Source organism: Coturnix japonica, chromosome 6 (assembly GCF_001577835.2).
Source record: "Coturnix japonica isolate 7356 chromosome 6, Coturnix japonica 2.1, whole genome shotgun sequence".
In the NCBI taxonomy this organism is placed as follows: Eukaryota; Metazoa; Chordata; class Aves; order Galliformes; family Phasianidae; genus Coturnix; species Coturnix japonica.
Window position 1 is genome coordinate 26843075 of NC_029521.1, and position 15879 is coordinate 26858953.

At 42.5% G+C, this 15879-nt stretch overlaps 1 protein-coding gene across 1 annotated transcript in view; it reads left to right on the top strand.

Moving 5' to 3' along the window:
- GRK5 (G protein-coupled receptor kinase 5) overlaps window positions 1-15879 on the top strand; it is a 146127-nt gene that overhangs the window by 59502 nt on the left and 70746 nt on the right. Inside the window, exon 2 of the mRNA XM_015867417.2 lies at window positions 3365-3460. Coding sequence (XP_015722903.1) covers window positions 3365-3460 — 96 coding nt within the window. The remainder of the gene's footprint in view (window positions 1-3364; window positions 3461-15879) is intronic.

Sequence of the window (15879 nt, forward strand, 5' to 3'; positions counted from 1 at the left end):
CTGAAGATCTTGTGAGGATGAAACAGTGTTCTGTTTTTTTTCTAGCAGGTGGCAAGGGGCAGAGCAAACAATGTCCTTCATTCTTTGAAAATAAACTATTTGCATTTGCTAGTATGACTGAGCACAGCTGGCACTAATAAGAAACAAGAATGGCAATCCTGGGTGAGCTTCCCCATAAAGAAGAACTGAAATGTTTGTTTTAGAGGCCGGCTGCTCAAGTGAAGATATGCAAAAAATATGGGGAACTTGCAGAGAAAACTGATGGGCTGATGAGCTCTACACCTTTGTTGGGAAGCACTTGGATGGGAGCCTGTCTGCTGTTGCAGAATGGAAGATGCAAACTGTAGTCCTGCCTTGTAGATCTGTGGATACTTTGCCTAGATTGCACATTAACTAGATTGCAGGTGACACAGGTGCAGGCAGTGAACTTCAGTGAGCTAGGTCTGATGGGACAGTGTGATGCAGGCTTGTTAACTTGAACAGGAATGGAAGAAAAGTGTGAAGCCACCTGATCCATGCTTAAAAGCCACATGGTACGGTGGAACAAGGTAAGAAAATACCCATCTCAGGGTATTAGGAGAATAAATATATCCTAACCAATGGAGGCAAAGAGAGTAGGGACCTTAGGCTGAGAGTTGCTCCTGCTCCCAAATGTTTTACACATATGCTTTTGCTTATGTCTTGCTCCTTACACACAGAGAACTGATCTAGCTTTGCTATTGGACATTATAAGATGATGTGAAAAATACCATGTATTTTTCAGTAGGGAGGATGTAGAGTAAATGCTTTTGTTTCCTGTAAGACTGGTTGACCTGTTAAAGAATTAGATCCAATCCCTAGTTTGCAATTGCTGGGCTGTTAAGTGAACACAAGGGAATAGAGCTGATATTTCCTGCTTTTGCTGGGAGCTCACCTTTTGTCATTATCAGCAAGTCAACGTTTTAAAGCAGTCAGCCCCTCCAAGCTGGTGTGATGAAACTCACATATAAAACATGGCACATGTCAAGCTTTTCTCTGAGAAGCTGACTTGAAGACTGCAAATCGTCCTGCCCAGAACAGACAGTGCAAAGGCAGCAATCAAGACTGTGTGAAAATCTTCCCTTGCAACCTGTACAGTTACTGATCTATTCAGAGAAACCTCCCCTTTTAACTGCTAGCTGTGCTAGACAATTTACCCTATCTCAGCTGTCTCACCACATTATGTCCTTCAAACCTCCTAGAATTAACGTTTGGAGCCAGTCGGGTTTGCTGGCTCCACAAGAAAAGCTGAGAGCAGAAAGGTCAGGTCGATTAAAGCAGTTGATCAGGATCTTTAGCATAAAGATGTCACAGGCAAAATAGTATTGCTACTTCATGCTCAGCTAAGAGCAAGTGATTCATCAGGCAAGGCTGCTTATTTTTGGAGGATGGCCACGAAACAGGAGAGAACACACTGGCTGCATCAATCATGGTTGTAACAAGGGACCATTGAGCCCTTCTCCAGTTTTGATGAAAGTTTAATGTCAGAAATACATCATCCAATACAAACATATCAATGTATATGTTACATAGTGTGGAATTTAAATACAGTCTGGCTCAGATTGATATGATCGTTTTCTCTCTGTTCCAATCTCAGTGTTGCCATTTAGTGCAAAGTGCTGTAGTGCTGTGCTGTGTACTGCTTGGTGCTGATACTGATGCAACCATTTTGTGGGTACTTCAGTAAAGGTGGCTGGAGAAACAGATGTGCTCCAGTCTTATACCTGTGATGCAGCCTAACAGATTCTTTCATCCATGTCCAGAAATGTTTGGAGCTATTGTTCTTGCAGGGACAAAGGGAGGTGCAGAAGTGAGGGAAAGAGGGGTAAGTGGAGTGGCAGCAGAGTCATGTGGGATTCTGAGCTTTCAGGGAAAACAAGCAATGGAAACACAATGTGGGATGCTTAATCCCACCCAGGCAGCAGCTGGGGACCAGAGCAGGGTTGGGCACTCCAGAAGAGTTGATGAACAGACAATCATAGTGTTCTGACAGCCCACAAAGTGGTTGGTGCCTTGGAGCATCCCTAGGACCTTCAGTACAAGAGACCAAGTGATGTGTGCTGCAGGATCAGGGCAAGACGGCCTCTTCAGTGTCACGACTGGAGGGATGGGAAAGGAAATGACTTTAGCAGCAGTGCTTTGGATGCACTTAAGAAGGGCGGTTGATGAAGATTTCACTATGGACCCAAAGAGTGTATCCGTGTTGCATAATGCTCTGTGATGTGAAGGCACTCACGGACCTCTACAATTTACTGGAGACCAATTCCTGGAAATGGCAACATAGCTGTGCTCCTGGTAGTCTAAACAAGCCAGTTCCTTTGCTGCTAGTGCAGATAGCTCTGTGCTACATTGCACAATGTAGATATACCATAAATTCCCGTCAGTAATAGGTTTAAAAATAATTTGAGGCAAGCTCTTTGATGACAAAACCATTGGTCACTGAAAATGAAGGAATAAAAGGTGAGATGCAGAGAGAGCACTCCAACGCCAAAGGTGACATTGCTGGATCAGAAATGCCCCACAGAGAGCAATCATTACCAGGGCTCATGTTTTCTTTGTAATGGTCTTTTACCTTTTGAGTCAACACGCTCCTAATTTAGCCTGCAATATCATGTAGTACCCAACACGCTCTCAGTCTGCAATTGTGACTCTACCAACCTCTCTACAGAATTAACTCAGCTCTGAATTAGTCATTCAATGTGCCATGCATGTAAAATAGACTCCGGTGAATCAAATTTTGTGAGCCGGGGCTAAATTGCAGTAGATAACACTGACTTGGAGAATCACAGACTGCATCTGGGTATTCAAGCTCAGAGGGAAGCTTGCTATGAGCAGGACAGAAACACCAAAGAGCCAGGAAGGAAACCCCAGGTCCAGCCTGCACCTTGTGCTCTGTGCAGCACTGCTGTCATGGTGGCTGCCCCTTCCTGGGCTGTAAGCATGGGGCAAGAAGGGCAGGCCTGAAAAGAAGCCAAGGCTGGAATAAAGCACCCAGTCAAAGTGCAAAAAAAAAGGAAGAATAATTTAGAAGTGTCCTCTTAGACTGAGCTGCTTTAGAGCTGTGTGCCCATCCAGTGGTGGTGATGGAGTACACACACAGCATTTTGGCTCTCATTAGGCTTCATGGGGCCAAAGGAGCCTGGCCCTGCCAGCAGTGCATCCTCCAATGTCCCAGCAAGGGATGATGTGACACAGGCTGGTAATATGGCCTTTACTGGTTGGGGCCCAGTCTGGACACATTCACTCAGCTATTACAGATATGCATAAGAGCTATGACTGGGATGGTGAATTCTGAACTGGGAGTAGCACCCAAAGCAACCTAATCCCAATCTTTTTTTCTCTACAGGGGGTGGAGGGAAACGCAAAGGCAAAAGCAAAAAGTGGAAGGAAATCTTGAAATTCCCTCACATTAGCCAGTGCGAAGATCTCCGAAAAGCAATAGGTAAGAGCTTATCCCTTTTTTCTTGAAGTTATTGCATACATAAAATGTGCTGTCAAAACTGGTTCAGCAGAATTGCATTGAAGTTACTCACTAAATAGAATCACTTTAGAGATGGTCACACACACATGTAGCTTCTGTGATGCCGCCATGCAAACTCAACATTTTCTGGCATATAGAACATGTACTTTGACTTGGTACCTTCCAGAACCAATGTAGCTGTAAAAGGACATGAAGAAATGAATCCCTGCATTGCAACCTGCATTACCTTGTAATAAGTAGCTCTTTATCAGGCAGGAAGTGAGAATCTATGAAAGCAGCAAGATTGCTGATATAATAGAGCGTTAATATTAATTATATACTGGGTATGATGTTTGAAGTGGCAACCGCTGCCCTTGTGCCAGGCAGGTTTGCTTAACAGTACCACCCTGCACTGGTATCACAATACCATCTCTATGCAGTTTCTTAACAGGACATATAAATTTCCCCTTGTTCATACAGGAGGTCAACACACCTCATGTGAGCCATATCCTCTGGGTCTATAGTACTTAATCATTTACATGTGTGTGTGGCTGACCCAGTGCACTCAGGGTGGTGTGTGGGGGAAGATTATCTTTCACTGCAACTCTCTTGGCTTTGACACACCTTTGTGCACTATTTTCTGCAAGTCCTTTAAGAGGAAATCAGGACTGCAGGTGAGAAGGTATCTTCACAGGTGGTACTATGAGGTAATATGTTGAACCATCCTTTTTGAGTCACCTGCCAGCTGAACTGCTCTATGACTTGTAATGGATCCAGCTGCATGGTGTGTCTGCCATCAGTTCTTTTCCTGACAACTTCTTAGTCTGCTGGTCAGTGCCAGCCTAATTCAGTGATGAAATAGAGACCACAGAGAGACTTGTTTTGCCAATCTCTAAGAAAATTGGCAACCACCAGAGAAGAATGATTTTATACAAGGAAAAGGACACAACCTCAATTCAGTGTGTTTAGGGATCAAGATAAATATTGGTAGGTTCTGCTCACCATAGAGCTCTTTGCTGTGTGTCAGCCTCACAGCACTCCTGGTCAGACAGTCTTGCCACTTTGCCACATGGTAAAAAAAAGATACACTGCATGAACCAGAGGATTAGGCTGCTGAGGTTTTGTTCTGGATCCTTCCCAAAAGCCTCCATGGAAAAGCTCAGAATGGGGATGGAATGGACTGGACCTTTTCTCCCTTTTGATTAGAGCTAGAATTGACTGCTGTGCAGAAAGGCTCTGCTTCATTTAATGTAGACTTAAGCCATGGGTGGAAAACGCTGCTGCTGTAATTGTGGAATGGAGCCTATGTGTGTGTGTAAATGCCCATATTCTGGTGTAAAGACATACGTGCCTTTGCACCCCACTAAGATGTTCTGAAAAGAGCCTGTGTCCTAAAAAAAATAGTGTGGTGTGAAAAGAAATCTGTGAAAAACAGGAAGGCTGAAATAAACCAAGGGTCTGCGACCTGTGTTGACACAATTATGAGTCAGTTCATACCTTTTGGTTCCCTCTGTGTTTACAGGAGACTCTGTGTTTGACTATCCATCATCTGGTGTCCTACTGAAAGACTCGCTTAGTAAAACCCTTTTTTCCCCTCTTGTGCATAGAAACAAAAATCAAAACAACCACGAGTAACAGTGTCTTTTGAAAAATAAAAACTGGAAACATCTTTACTGAAAATACCATACAGCCAAGGAGCTTTTCTACTTTCTTTTGTGTCCAAAGCTCACAACACCTTTTGCACTGAAGTTCTATGGCCTCCATTGTGTGCTAATTAATGGGCAAGGGGCACAGCGAGGCAAGCATTCAGAGGGATGCCACATGAATGCCTGGCCTGGCCTCTGAGAGAGGCTCAGCTATTTGCTGTGAATGGCGCTGCTTGCAGCCCCCAAAGGCAAACTGTGTAAAAACAGGTGACCTTTTCCAGGATATCCTTGGTGTTAGTAGCCCGTTCAATCAATCAAGACTCGGTGCAGGTTAAGGGATGAGCTGCTGGAGAGGAGATTTGCAAGGAAAGACCTAAGTGTTCTGGTGGACAACAGTTTGTCCATCAGCCAGCAGTGTGCCCCTGTGGCCAAGAAGGCCAGTGCTATCCTGGGGTGCATTAAAAACAGAGTGGACAGCAGGTCTAGAGAGGTGATCCTCACACTCTATTCTGCCCTAGTAAGGCTACGTTTAGACAACTGTGTCCAGCTGTTGTCTCCCTGGTTCAAAAAAGAAAGGCATCTCCTAGAAGGAGTCCAGCAGAGGGCCACAAAGATGATAAAGGGCCTGGAGTATTTACAGTGTGAGGAAAGGCTGGATGACCTGGGTCTGTTCAGCCTGAGAAGACTGTGGGGGGATCTGATTAATGTTGATAAGTATCTAAAGAGATGGAAGGCAAATGCATGAGTCCAGGCTCTTCTTGGTGGTGCACAGTGATAGGAGAAGGAGCCAGGGCCTAAAACGTGAACATAGGAAATTCCAAGCAAACATGCAGGAGAACTTTTTTTTATGGTAAAGGTGACACAGCACTGGAACAGGCAGCCCAGAGAGGTCGTGGAGTCTCCTTCTCAGGAGATATTCAAGACCCATCTGGACTCCTACCTGTGTGACCTATTGTGGGGAGCCTGCTTTAGCAGGGGGTTGGACTCAGTGATCTGCAGGTCCATTCCAAGCCCTGCCATTCTGTGATTCTGTCTTTCAGATATCAATGGGAATGATTCTCACTGGTATCAGGATCAATGGATACTGTTAGTAAATGGTTTGCTGCTACCCTTAAAATTCACAGATCATAGCTTTGCAAAAGAGACATTTCAAGGCAAGGGAAGAAATATCAAAGTGCAGCTGTAAAAATTCTTTCATTTGACAAACATGGCATGACCAGATGCCACATGTTAGTGATACCCTCCAGTTTAAAGGCCATCAGTAAACAAAAATCAAGAAGCTGTAATTTTAAAGGCCAGAGTGTCTTTTTGATGATAAAAGATTCTGGATATCTGTGAATATTTCTGAATGATACAGAAGGTTCTGTTGGTTAAAAGTGTGGAATTTGTATTTATTTTGCTCAGACCCATTCTGTGCTTTTTTTCTTTCTTTAAGAACTGCTTGGCTGAAAGACTCGATTATTCTGATCTTTGGCAAATTTTCATTCATAACTGTCCAAATGCTATATAATAAATCAAGATTTTTTTCCCATAGATTAAAGTTTGTGGGGAAACTGCCTTAGAATGCGTCTTCTGTTTGTTGCAGGGAGTGATTTGTTGCATTATTGCAGAAAAGCTTAACTCCTTCATTCAAGGAGGCTCTGATTATACATTGTATTCTGAGAGATGAAGAACCTTGATGATATTTTTTGCTAAATCGTTCAGTAAGATTTTACAGTTAGAAACATCACTTCCAAATTTGCCACACGTGATTTAAAAAGGGGAGAAAAAGCCTCCCAGTGTAATTTAGCCTCTTATGTGATGTTTGTATCCTATTTATACAGGGTAAAAGGAGCTTGAGCTTCTACTTCTGGTGGGTTCTTTTCAATGTTGTTAAAAATACCCTTCTGTGTGAGAGATGCTTTGAAGAAATGGTGAACTCATTAAGTGGGGCACAATTGAAGACACAGAGCTCACATGCTCACTTTTTACAAAAGCTGGCTCTTTTTTTCCCCTCTTTTTTGTATTGAACCTTTTCAATTGAGACCTTCACTAATGTGATCCTTTTCAGTCACTTTTGATCTCCGTGAGGACCATCAGTGCTGCTGGCACTGCAGCGGAGTATAGACCTGCCCAGCTGAGCTTTTCCAGGTAGCCAGCATAGGTTTGCATAGCAAACAGCAAGCAGCAGTGTGGCCATCAGTGACAGAGAAATGCTTGACTATTTATCCAGCCTCCTGGAAATGCTTTGCAGCCTGCACTGAGCTCCATCCTGTGGCAGAAAGATTGCTACTATACCCCTGGTGTCTCATGTACAGTAGCTTCTGCACCTCTGCCCTGCACCACAATTCTGTGGCATCAAAAGCCCAGTCCAATCAGTGCACAAAGAAATAGTCAATTTTCCCTCCACCAAACCCTTCAGCTCTGATGTTTATGTGATTAAAAAGCAGGGTTTGGAAGGTCCTGAAGCCCACAAATAGATCAAGGGAAGGAACTGAAACTTTCCTTCTGATGTAAATAACTCCACAAGTGGCTATAAGTAAGTTATAACTTCTGTGATAACATCTGTCTGAATACTGCACCAAAGGCTGCTCATGTTTTTTTGGCCAAAACTAGAGGCTGAGTTTTTGAGAAATGTGCTTTTGTCAGAAGTATCAGCTTTCCTTGGGGAAAAAAAATAAAAATAAAAAATAAAGAGAAAATGACACCAAAAAGCCCTTACATTTTTATTGGAATTTGTTGTTCAGCAAGTTAGGATTCTGTGCAGTGAAACAGCAGAAAGGAGAGGTGTCTCCTATTCTCTCACCAAACGTGTAGGCATTTGGCTGGCTGTGTTGGGATGATGCTGGTGGTGTGTGCATGCTGCCCCAAGTTCTCACACACCCGAGGGGAACTGGAATCAGTGGAGTAGAAAATACAGTCTAGTAAATAAAACCAAAAATCAGCATGATGTATCATGGCTCAACTATTCATTGAAATATGTTTCCAGAGAAACTCAAGAAACTATGAACTCTTCTCTGTATCATTTAAGGTCCAAGCTGATGAGCACATGTGCTCTCAAATAATTTCTTTTTCCACACCAGGAATCCCTTTAAATTCAGTTGATACCATATGTTTTTTTTTCTTACAGCTGTCAGAACTGGTCTCTGTATGGGAACATATTTTCCCACATCAGTCCCCTCAGCTAATTGCAGCATAAGACATATTTGAGTTGCTTTCAGAAGCAGTTAGTGGTAACTTCTGGTGTTTTTGCATCATCCAGGTGGAAGCTCCTGGTGAAGGTGTGTGCCTGTGGCTGGGGGACAAAGCAAGGCTACTTGGCTGCTCTGCATGGCTCTGTGTCAATTGCACTTTGTGCACCTGCACTTGGGGCAGCCTAACCATGCTTGTGTGGCGTGGAGCAGAAGCTCTCTCTGCATGAGTTGCTCTCTATGGAAAGCGCACAGAGGGAGAGGAACCCAAGGAGGACTGAGAGCAAAACTGGAAGAATTGTTGAAACACATGGGTAGGATGTACTGCTCTGGAAAAAGTTATGCAAATTTTCTGGATAGCATCAATGCAGAAAAAAGTCCTCAAACGGATTTATTTCTAATGAACACACAAAGTCCTTCCCTTTGACAGTCTCTGCTCTGAATGCTTCCCTTCTGTTCCACCTTCTTTCTTTTCTTATTTTTTCCTTCCTTCCTTCCTTCCTTCCTTCCTTCCTTCCTTCCTTCCTTCCTTCCTTCCTTCCTTCCTTCCTTCCTTCTTCCATTCCTTCCTTCCTTCGCTTCTTCCTTCCTTCTTCCTGTGCCTTCCTGTCCCTGCGCCCTGCCTTCCTCTTTGTCGTCCTCTTTGCCTTCCTTCCTTCCCTTCCTTTCTTCCTCTCTCCCCTCTTCTCACTTTTCTGCCTGTCTTTCTGTCTGTTCATCTTCTGTAGAAACAACTGTCCCGTCTCCTTGAGCCAGGTCTCTGTTGCTCTTTCAAACCATGGCTTATACAACCTTTGCAGCATAGACCTGGCCTTCAGCAGTGCCCTGAAGTTTCTTGGACTTGATGTGCTGTCCCGTATCACAAATGCATCTAAATTAAATTAGAAACTCTTCAGAGGCAAGAACTGGCTGCATGATACTGTTCCAGCCCATGAAATTATGTGACTGACGTCAAAACCATTTTGTTTGTTTACAAACCCACAGTTGGTTCAGTTCTTTTCTTTAAAATCCTTCAGATTCAACTATCATTCTATCATAAACATAGGTTTCTAGTGCTCAAAGGATGAACAAATAGAGCAATGTTTGGTGCCCTTGCAAGATTAGCTGTATCCAGTTTATAGCAATGGGTGGAATTGAAAAGCTTTTTTTTTTTTTCTTTCCAGTTTTTTTTTAATGCCATCACAGAAAGTATGCAAAAAACAAGCTGTTTTATGCATCTAGTGAGACTCAAGACTAACACTGAGAGAACAGGCTGCTTGCAGGCTGCTTGTACTTGACAGCTTCCAGGACGGGAAGGGGACGCAGGGGAAATGAGTTGAAATGATCTCAGCCCACATTCTATTTACAGAATTTATTTCACAAGACTTAATCCATTAAGCATTACCTTGGCAGTGGCAACCCAGAAAGTAACCAAGAAAGACATTCCTATTCTCCATAAAGAACAGGCAGCAAATCCACATCTCCTTACCAAGCACTGAGTCCACACTCAATGAATAGTCATTCAACAGAAAGCTTCCTAAGGTATAAATATTATCCTTAAACCTCTGCATTTTTCTTCTGTGGCAAAGGCTGCTGCAATAGAGTCGTTTTCACAAATGAGGGGAAAAAATCCACAGTACACTTCGATTTTTTAACATAAGTTACAACGGAGACCTGCAAAAAAAGAATTAAAAGGGAATATATTCTTTTAAGAAGATCATTACATCTCTTACTGAAAATAGAAGTAGATATTGTGAGCTGCGGGGCTTTTCATTATCTTATTAGGTAATATGAGTCATTAAGGCTAATTAATACTTATGCAGTGATTTGGAATTGTAAAATGCTATGGAAGTGCTCATGGGTCCTGTTAAATAGTAGTACTTGGTTGTTAAGGAAATTTATTTCAAAACCAAGTAAGCATTGGCTGTATATGGAGAATGAGTGGTAGGACTATGTTTATGATAAAATCTCACTCCTTCCTGTTGAACTCACTTGTGACTTTGCTACTGATATTAATGGAAAGAAAGTGGCAGGGCAAAGAACGCCTCTGGTTTTGTTGACTCTGTTCAGCTCTGCTAAGTCAGTGAGAATGTTTCCCTTAGCTTAAATCATACACGAGTCCTCTTATAATGAAAGCAGAGAACTGTAAGGTGGAAAGAGAGAGTGAAAAGACTTAACCGATCTTAGGGATGCTGTGAAGTGCGCTCATGTGATGAGCAGCCTGAAATCCTTGTGTCTGGGGATGCATTCAGGTTCTTGGGGAGGGATACAATTAACCTTAGCTAATGTTTGCCAAGAAAAATAACTCATTTGGGTCGGTGGCGGAGGAAGCAGTATTTTGATTGTTTCTTCTAGTTGTTACAGAGGCCTCTAAGATTATTATGGCTGGGTTTTATTCTAGGCTTTGATAGAGAATGTTCTGAATGAATCAAAATCCACTTATTTTATATATGTTCTACTGAATATCTGCAGTATATAAAAGCAGTCTTGCACTTCTTTTCCCCAACTTTATGTCTATCTTTGTGGCACTTCTGTGTTCTTTAGTCCCGCTCATTCTGTTGGTTATTTCCTGACAGTGCAAATGGACAACAGAATACTGTAAATACAGTACTTTGGCTTTAAATATAAGTCACTGCAATGAACCATGAACCATGAACTAATGTTCATGGGTTAACAGGATCAGTATTCATACTCCTAAGCCCATGTCTGACACAAGACCCAGATAAAGTAACTTTGTGCTAAGCTGGCCCATTATTATCCTTCTGCTTCTAGTTTCTGGCTTATGAGGAGAAGAGAGGTTGAGAGATAGTCCCACATATAACCTTCAATTCTGTTTTCAGAGTATAATGTGGGGGAAATCATTTGGGGAGTGTTAAAAACTAGATTTTTGTCTGTTTGGCTGAATCCCTGGAGTCACTGAGAGATTCCCTTTATTTCCAGATAATCACTGTATGCTGCTTTGAGAACACATTAGAGGTGATAATTGGAATTGTTTCTTTGTGCTCTGTAGATCAGCAATTGAAGCACAATCGAGAATTCTGCTAAATGTCAATATTAAAAGTGAACTCTTGCTCAGCAGAATAAAAGCAAGAGTTAAGGCCATTTCTGAACAGTGTTCTTGGTTATGCCCGTACGTTTATTTACTTACTCACATTTCTACCATACGAATTCAATGCCAGGAAATTCTAATGCAAGTGAAATAAAAATATTCTCTAAATTGCTGTCTCCTGGATGATGTAACAACAAGGATGAGTGAAAGTGAAGTGCAGCAAAGGGAAGTGACGCTGTAGAGCAAGATGGAATCATGCAGACTGAAAAATCTGCTGGGTTTGGGGAGGAAGGTGGTTTGGTATTTGATTTTGCTGAAACGCTCCTTGTTATTCTGGAATTGTTAATGTTCAGCACAAAAATTGAAACAAAAAATCTGAAAGCCTGTGCTCCTTAAAAATATACTGAGGACCAAGTCATTGAAGTCAAATCATCAAGAAAAATGTGCAAGTACTTCCCTTTCCAGAAGAATAATTCATTTCAAAATATGAGAACTCTCACTGTTTTCATGTGATCCATAAGAATATGATCTCTGTAATTAGCTGTGAATTTCTTTCTAGCTGTCAGATCCACCATCCTTTTGCCCTGCACCAGTCTTATATGTGTGCCGTGGCACCCTGAGGGTTTGTTCACATCACATTGATTTACTGAGCTCTCACCTGGACAAGTTACAAGAAAGCAGTGTTAACTAATTGATGTAAGGCTGTCCTCAAGAGCAACATAACTGGGCTCAGCTACATATCAGTGTTTGCAATGTTGAAACAGCCCTGAATTGCTTTCAGGCTTTTATAACACCCCGTTCAAATTATTTTTTTCTGCATTTGTAAACATGGCTTGTAGAGAAAAATGGTTTTGAGCATTGGAAGAATTTGGTGTCAGTCACTTCAGAAGTACCCTGATCAGTCCAAACAAACAACATTCAGCACTTGGGTATTGCATTCATAGCGCAATGAAATATGAATATATGAAATATATCCTGAATGAAAACTTCAACACACAGAGCCTCATGTGAGGTCACACTGCAGAGGTACAGCACTGACTGTAAAGCACAGAGGAGAGAAATCCATAGTGCAGAACCTACTGAATAGCAAGGAGCATCGGATTTAATGTAGCAAACTATGATGTATTCACTCTGAACACAAATGTGGGCTAACTGCCCTGAGGTAGGAATGTGTGGTAGCACTGTGAGCTTCTGGAGGCCTGTGCAGGCGCCAGGGCCCAAGAAGGAGGGAGAATGGAAGACAGGAGTGTGTGTGGGCTGAGGGGAGACCTGTCAGTAAAGAAGTGGACATCCTTTTTGCATAGTTGGAGTATTCCTGAGGCTTTACTGCTTGGGAGAGGAGGAAAAAGCCAAAGCGAAAAGAGCATGTATTAAGCAGCCCTTGTGCTGGGAGTGGACTCATGACCATTCTTAGCTCCACTGTGGCTTTCTTCCTCCAAGGTAGAGCCTCTCTTCTTCTGAGGCTGCTTTTATCCCTGCCCAGGAGACTGTGGATGTCAGTGGAGCACCGTAACGTCATTATCTTCCATGGAAAAAAAAAACCAAACTTCTAAAAATATTGTCTGTGCCAGTATTGCCTATGGTAGTGTGACTATGAATCACTGGTCAGAGCTGTGAGGAGAATTACAGCCTTTCCTCACTGTTCTTTGCTATTGACAAGCCCTCGTCCTATGACTAGGGCTAATGTATTTTTTAAGAGTCTACTTCAAAGTCTTCTTGGGGGCCAGAGCCTTTCTTATGAGTTACAAATCAACTTATTTAGGTATGATCTTAAGGGCTGCAAGGCGGCAATGCAGAGTTCTAAACTCTGGAGGAGCTGCCAATGCAAAGGTCACACAAGGTTGTGGTTACTCCCACTGAGTGCTGTAATGGGCCTCATGCATTAATACAGCCTGGGATTACGACAGGGCCGGCACAGAGAGAAGGAAGACATGGATCCACCCTGTAGCCCTGTGGTTTTCACAAGTTTTCTGGCACTGATCTGTGCTCCGAATCCTAAAGGAGCCTCAATGGAGTCCTGCCATCCTGGTTGAAATAAAAAAAAGGGATAGGATTTTATTCTCAATAGCAGTGTTGAATTGTGTGGAAAGCAGCCATCACTCACAATTACTACTAGTAAGCATCTATAGACTGCCTGGAATCTATAGCAAGGTCCATAAATATTCACTCTAATTCACTGTGCAGATAAGATATTCCTTTACCATTTCTCACACAATATGGAACCAGCTGGAAGCTTATCCATCAGCCCAAGGAGAGATTACGGTTATTTCCTAAGCCCCAGTGATCTTAACCTTCTGTCTCAGTAGTTGCTGGGGAGTGATGATACTGAATTATGTCTCCTCCAAAAAGCCTTTATCCTGTGCATGAATTAGCTGCCAGCTTATTTTTACTGATGAAAGTCAAAACAATGTTTTAGCTGGCAGAATTATGTGGAATTCTGCCTCATCCTTTCTTGTCGTCCCATCAGCAAAATAATATTTCCCTAACAAGTCTCCGGATCTGGCAGTTTTCCAGGGCTTCCCTCCTTGATAGGCAGCAACAAGGAAAGGAACTGCAGCTTGCTGCCAACTCACCCACTTACTACGTGCACTGGGGAGGGATCAGAAACTTCTTCCTTTGAATATTTCAGAACAGAAAAGACTGGCAGTTCAGCTGTGAGATATGGATCATCAGAACTTGAATCAGAGAGCAAATACACACCACTTTGCTTTTCTTCCTCTCTTTTTCTCTTCATTTAAGTGAATGTAAGTAAGTCCTGCTGATGGGTAATACATACACAGCCAGCCCTTGAAAGAGAAATGCTGTGTTCATCTCACAGACAGGTGCAGTGTGATTTCCCCTACCTGACTTGCCATTGCACCTCCGCCCTGGGAGGGATCAGAGCAGAGAGGAATATTTCCACACCCACAGTCTCTCAGTCTTGGCCAGCACTGCCATCCTGGATGCCAGTTGTGGTAGTGGATTTTGCATAGCTGTGGATCTGATACCAGTTTCGCTTGCCAACTGACGGTATAAGCTGTGTAACTTGCAGCTCCACAAGCATCTGTTTCTCATCCTACAGCATTTTAAATAATGCACGTTTACAGCTGTCTTTCTCTTTCTTCCCAGTTTCAAAGCACAGCTTGTCCATTCCCCTTATTGCTCTGAGACTGATTTCCAGGCTGCTCAGTCAGTATGCAAAGCAAAGCTGGCTGGGAGATGCAAGGCTCAACATGAGCTGTCCCTGCCCTCATGCATCAACATGGTCATGTGTTGAAACAAGAAATGCTCAGCTACAAGGAGCCCTCTATCACAATGCTCACGAAATGTGTTAATTAAATGTGTGCTAGAGGACCTTTGTAGTTAATTTGGTAGCTCCCTCATATACAATTCACAGCTTTAAGATTCACAGAACAACAAAAAAAAACAACTGTCTTTATAGACCGTTTTCTAAGCCTTCCTTTCCAGCAGAAATGCAATAGGAGAACACTGTGAAGGCCATGGAAGTGAACTGCTCACAAGTGGAGGAAATATTAAATTCCTTATTTGTGGTAAATTGCTGACCTTGTCTTCAGAATTAAAGCCATCTGAAGAAAACCATTCCTAGCATACAGTATGATTAGTTGTTTTTGCTGGATTCTTTCCTGCTCACGATGTAGTAGTTTAATATGAATATAACAGGAAACAAGGAAAATTGAAAGCGTAATTCATTTTGAATGGCATAATACAAGAGGTGATTTCTTCTGAGGAGCTAGAAGACAAAGGGATCGGTACTAAATATTTAAAATGATTTCTTGGCACTATTCCCTAATGGAATTATCTCCTCTCTTCTTTTTCAGACTCTAAGACCTCTCATTTCAGACCTTTCCCACTCATTTGTTTTATCTTTTTTATTTATTTTTTTATTTATAGACTTTAAAACCTTAATCGGAAAAACTTTACTTATAAGTTTAGAAATATACTCTCTCTTGTATCCCATAAAGTGTTTATTTCTTCAGCATAGAGTTCTTCATTCTGTTTTCTGGATAGATTTCCTTAGTATCAGTATAATCTTTATTCACTGAGTCATAACCTCTTCCTTCCATCTCACCTTTTCCTATAGTGGCCTTATAATTTCCCAGATTTCTCCTCCCCCCTCAAAGCCTGGGAAAACAGATGGACCTTACAGGGTGACCTGGGGGGTCATGAAATGCAGACTGTTAGAGCTCAAGTGGGGAAGTGCATTCCAGAAGGGACAATCCTTCCACCAAGAGTGTCCACAGCTTGGGCTGCTCTCCAGCCCAAGTCGCTGTGCTGATACTGAGCTCTTCAAATGATTGCAAGTGACACGGCCTGGGGCACGGAGACAGCAGATGGCTGATATTTAGGCTATTATGGCTCCGTGTTTTCCACTTGAGCTGGAACTCAACTGCTAACTAATGGCAGTCACAGAGACATCGTGCAGCATGTCTTGAACAGTGCATGCAGGAAGCAAAATCCATTCAAGAGCATCACGCTTTTGTCTCTCATTTGAAAGGGGAGAAAGCGTGCAGAAAGCCAGCAAAAGCATGAGTCACCAGAGAAGTCTGTATTCAAATG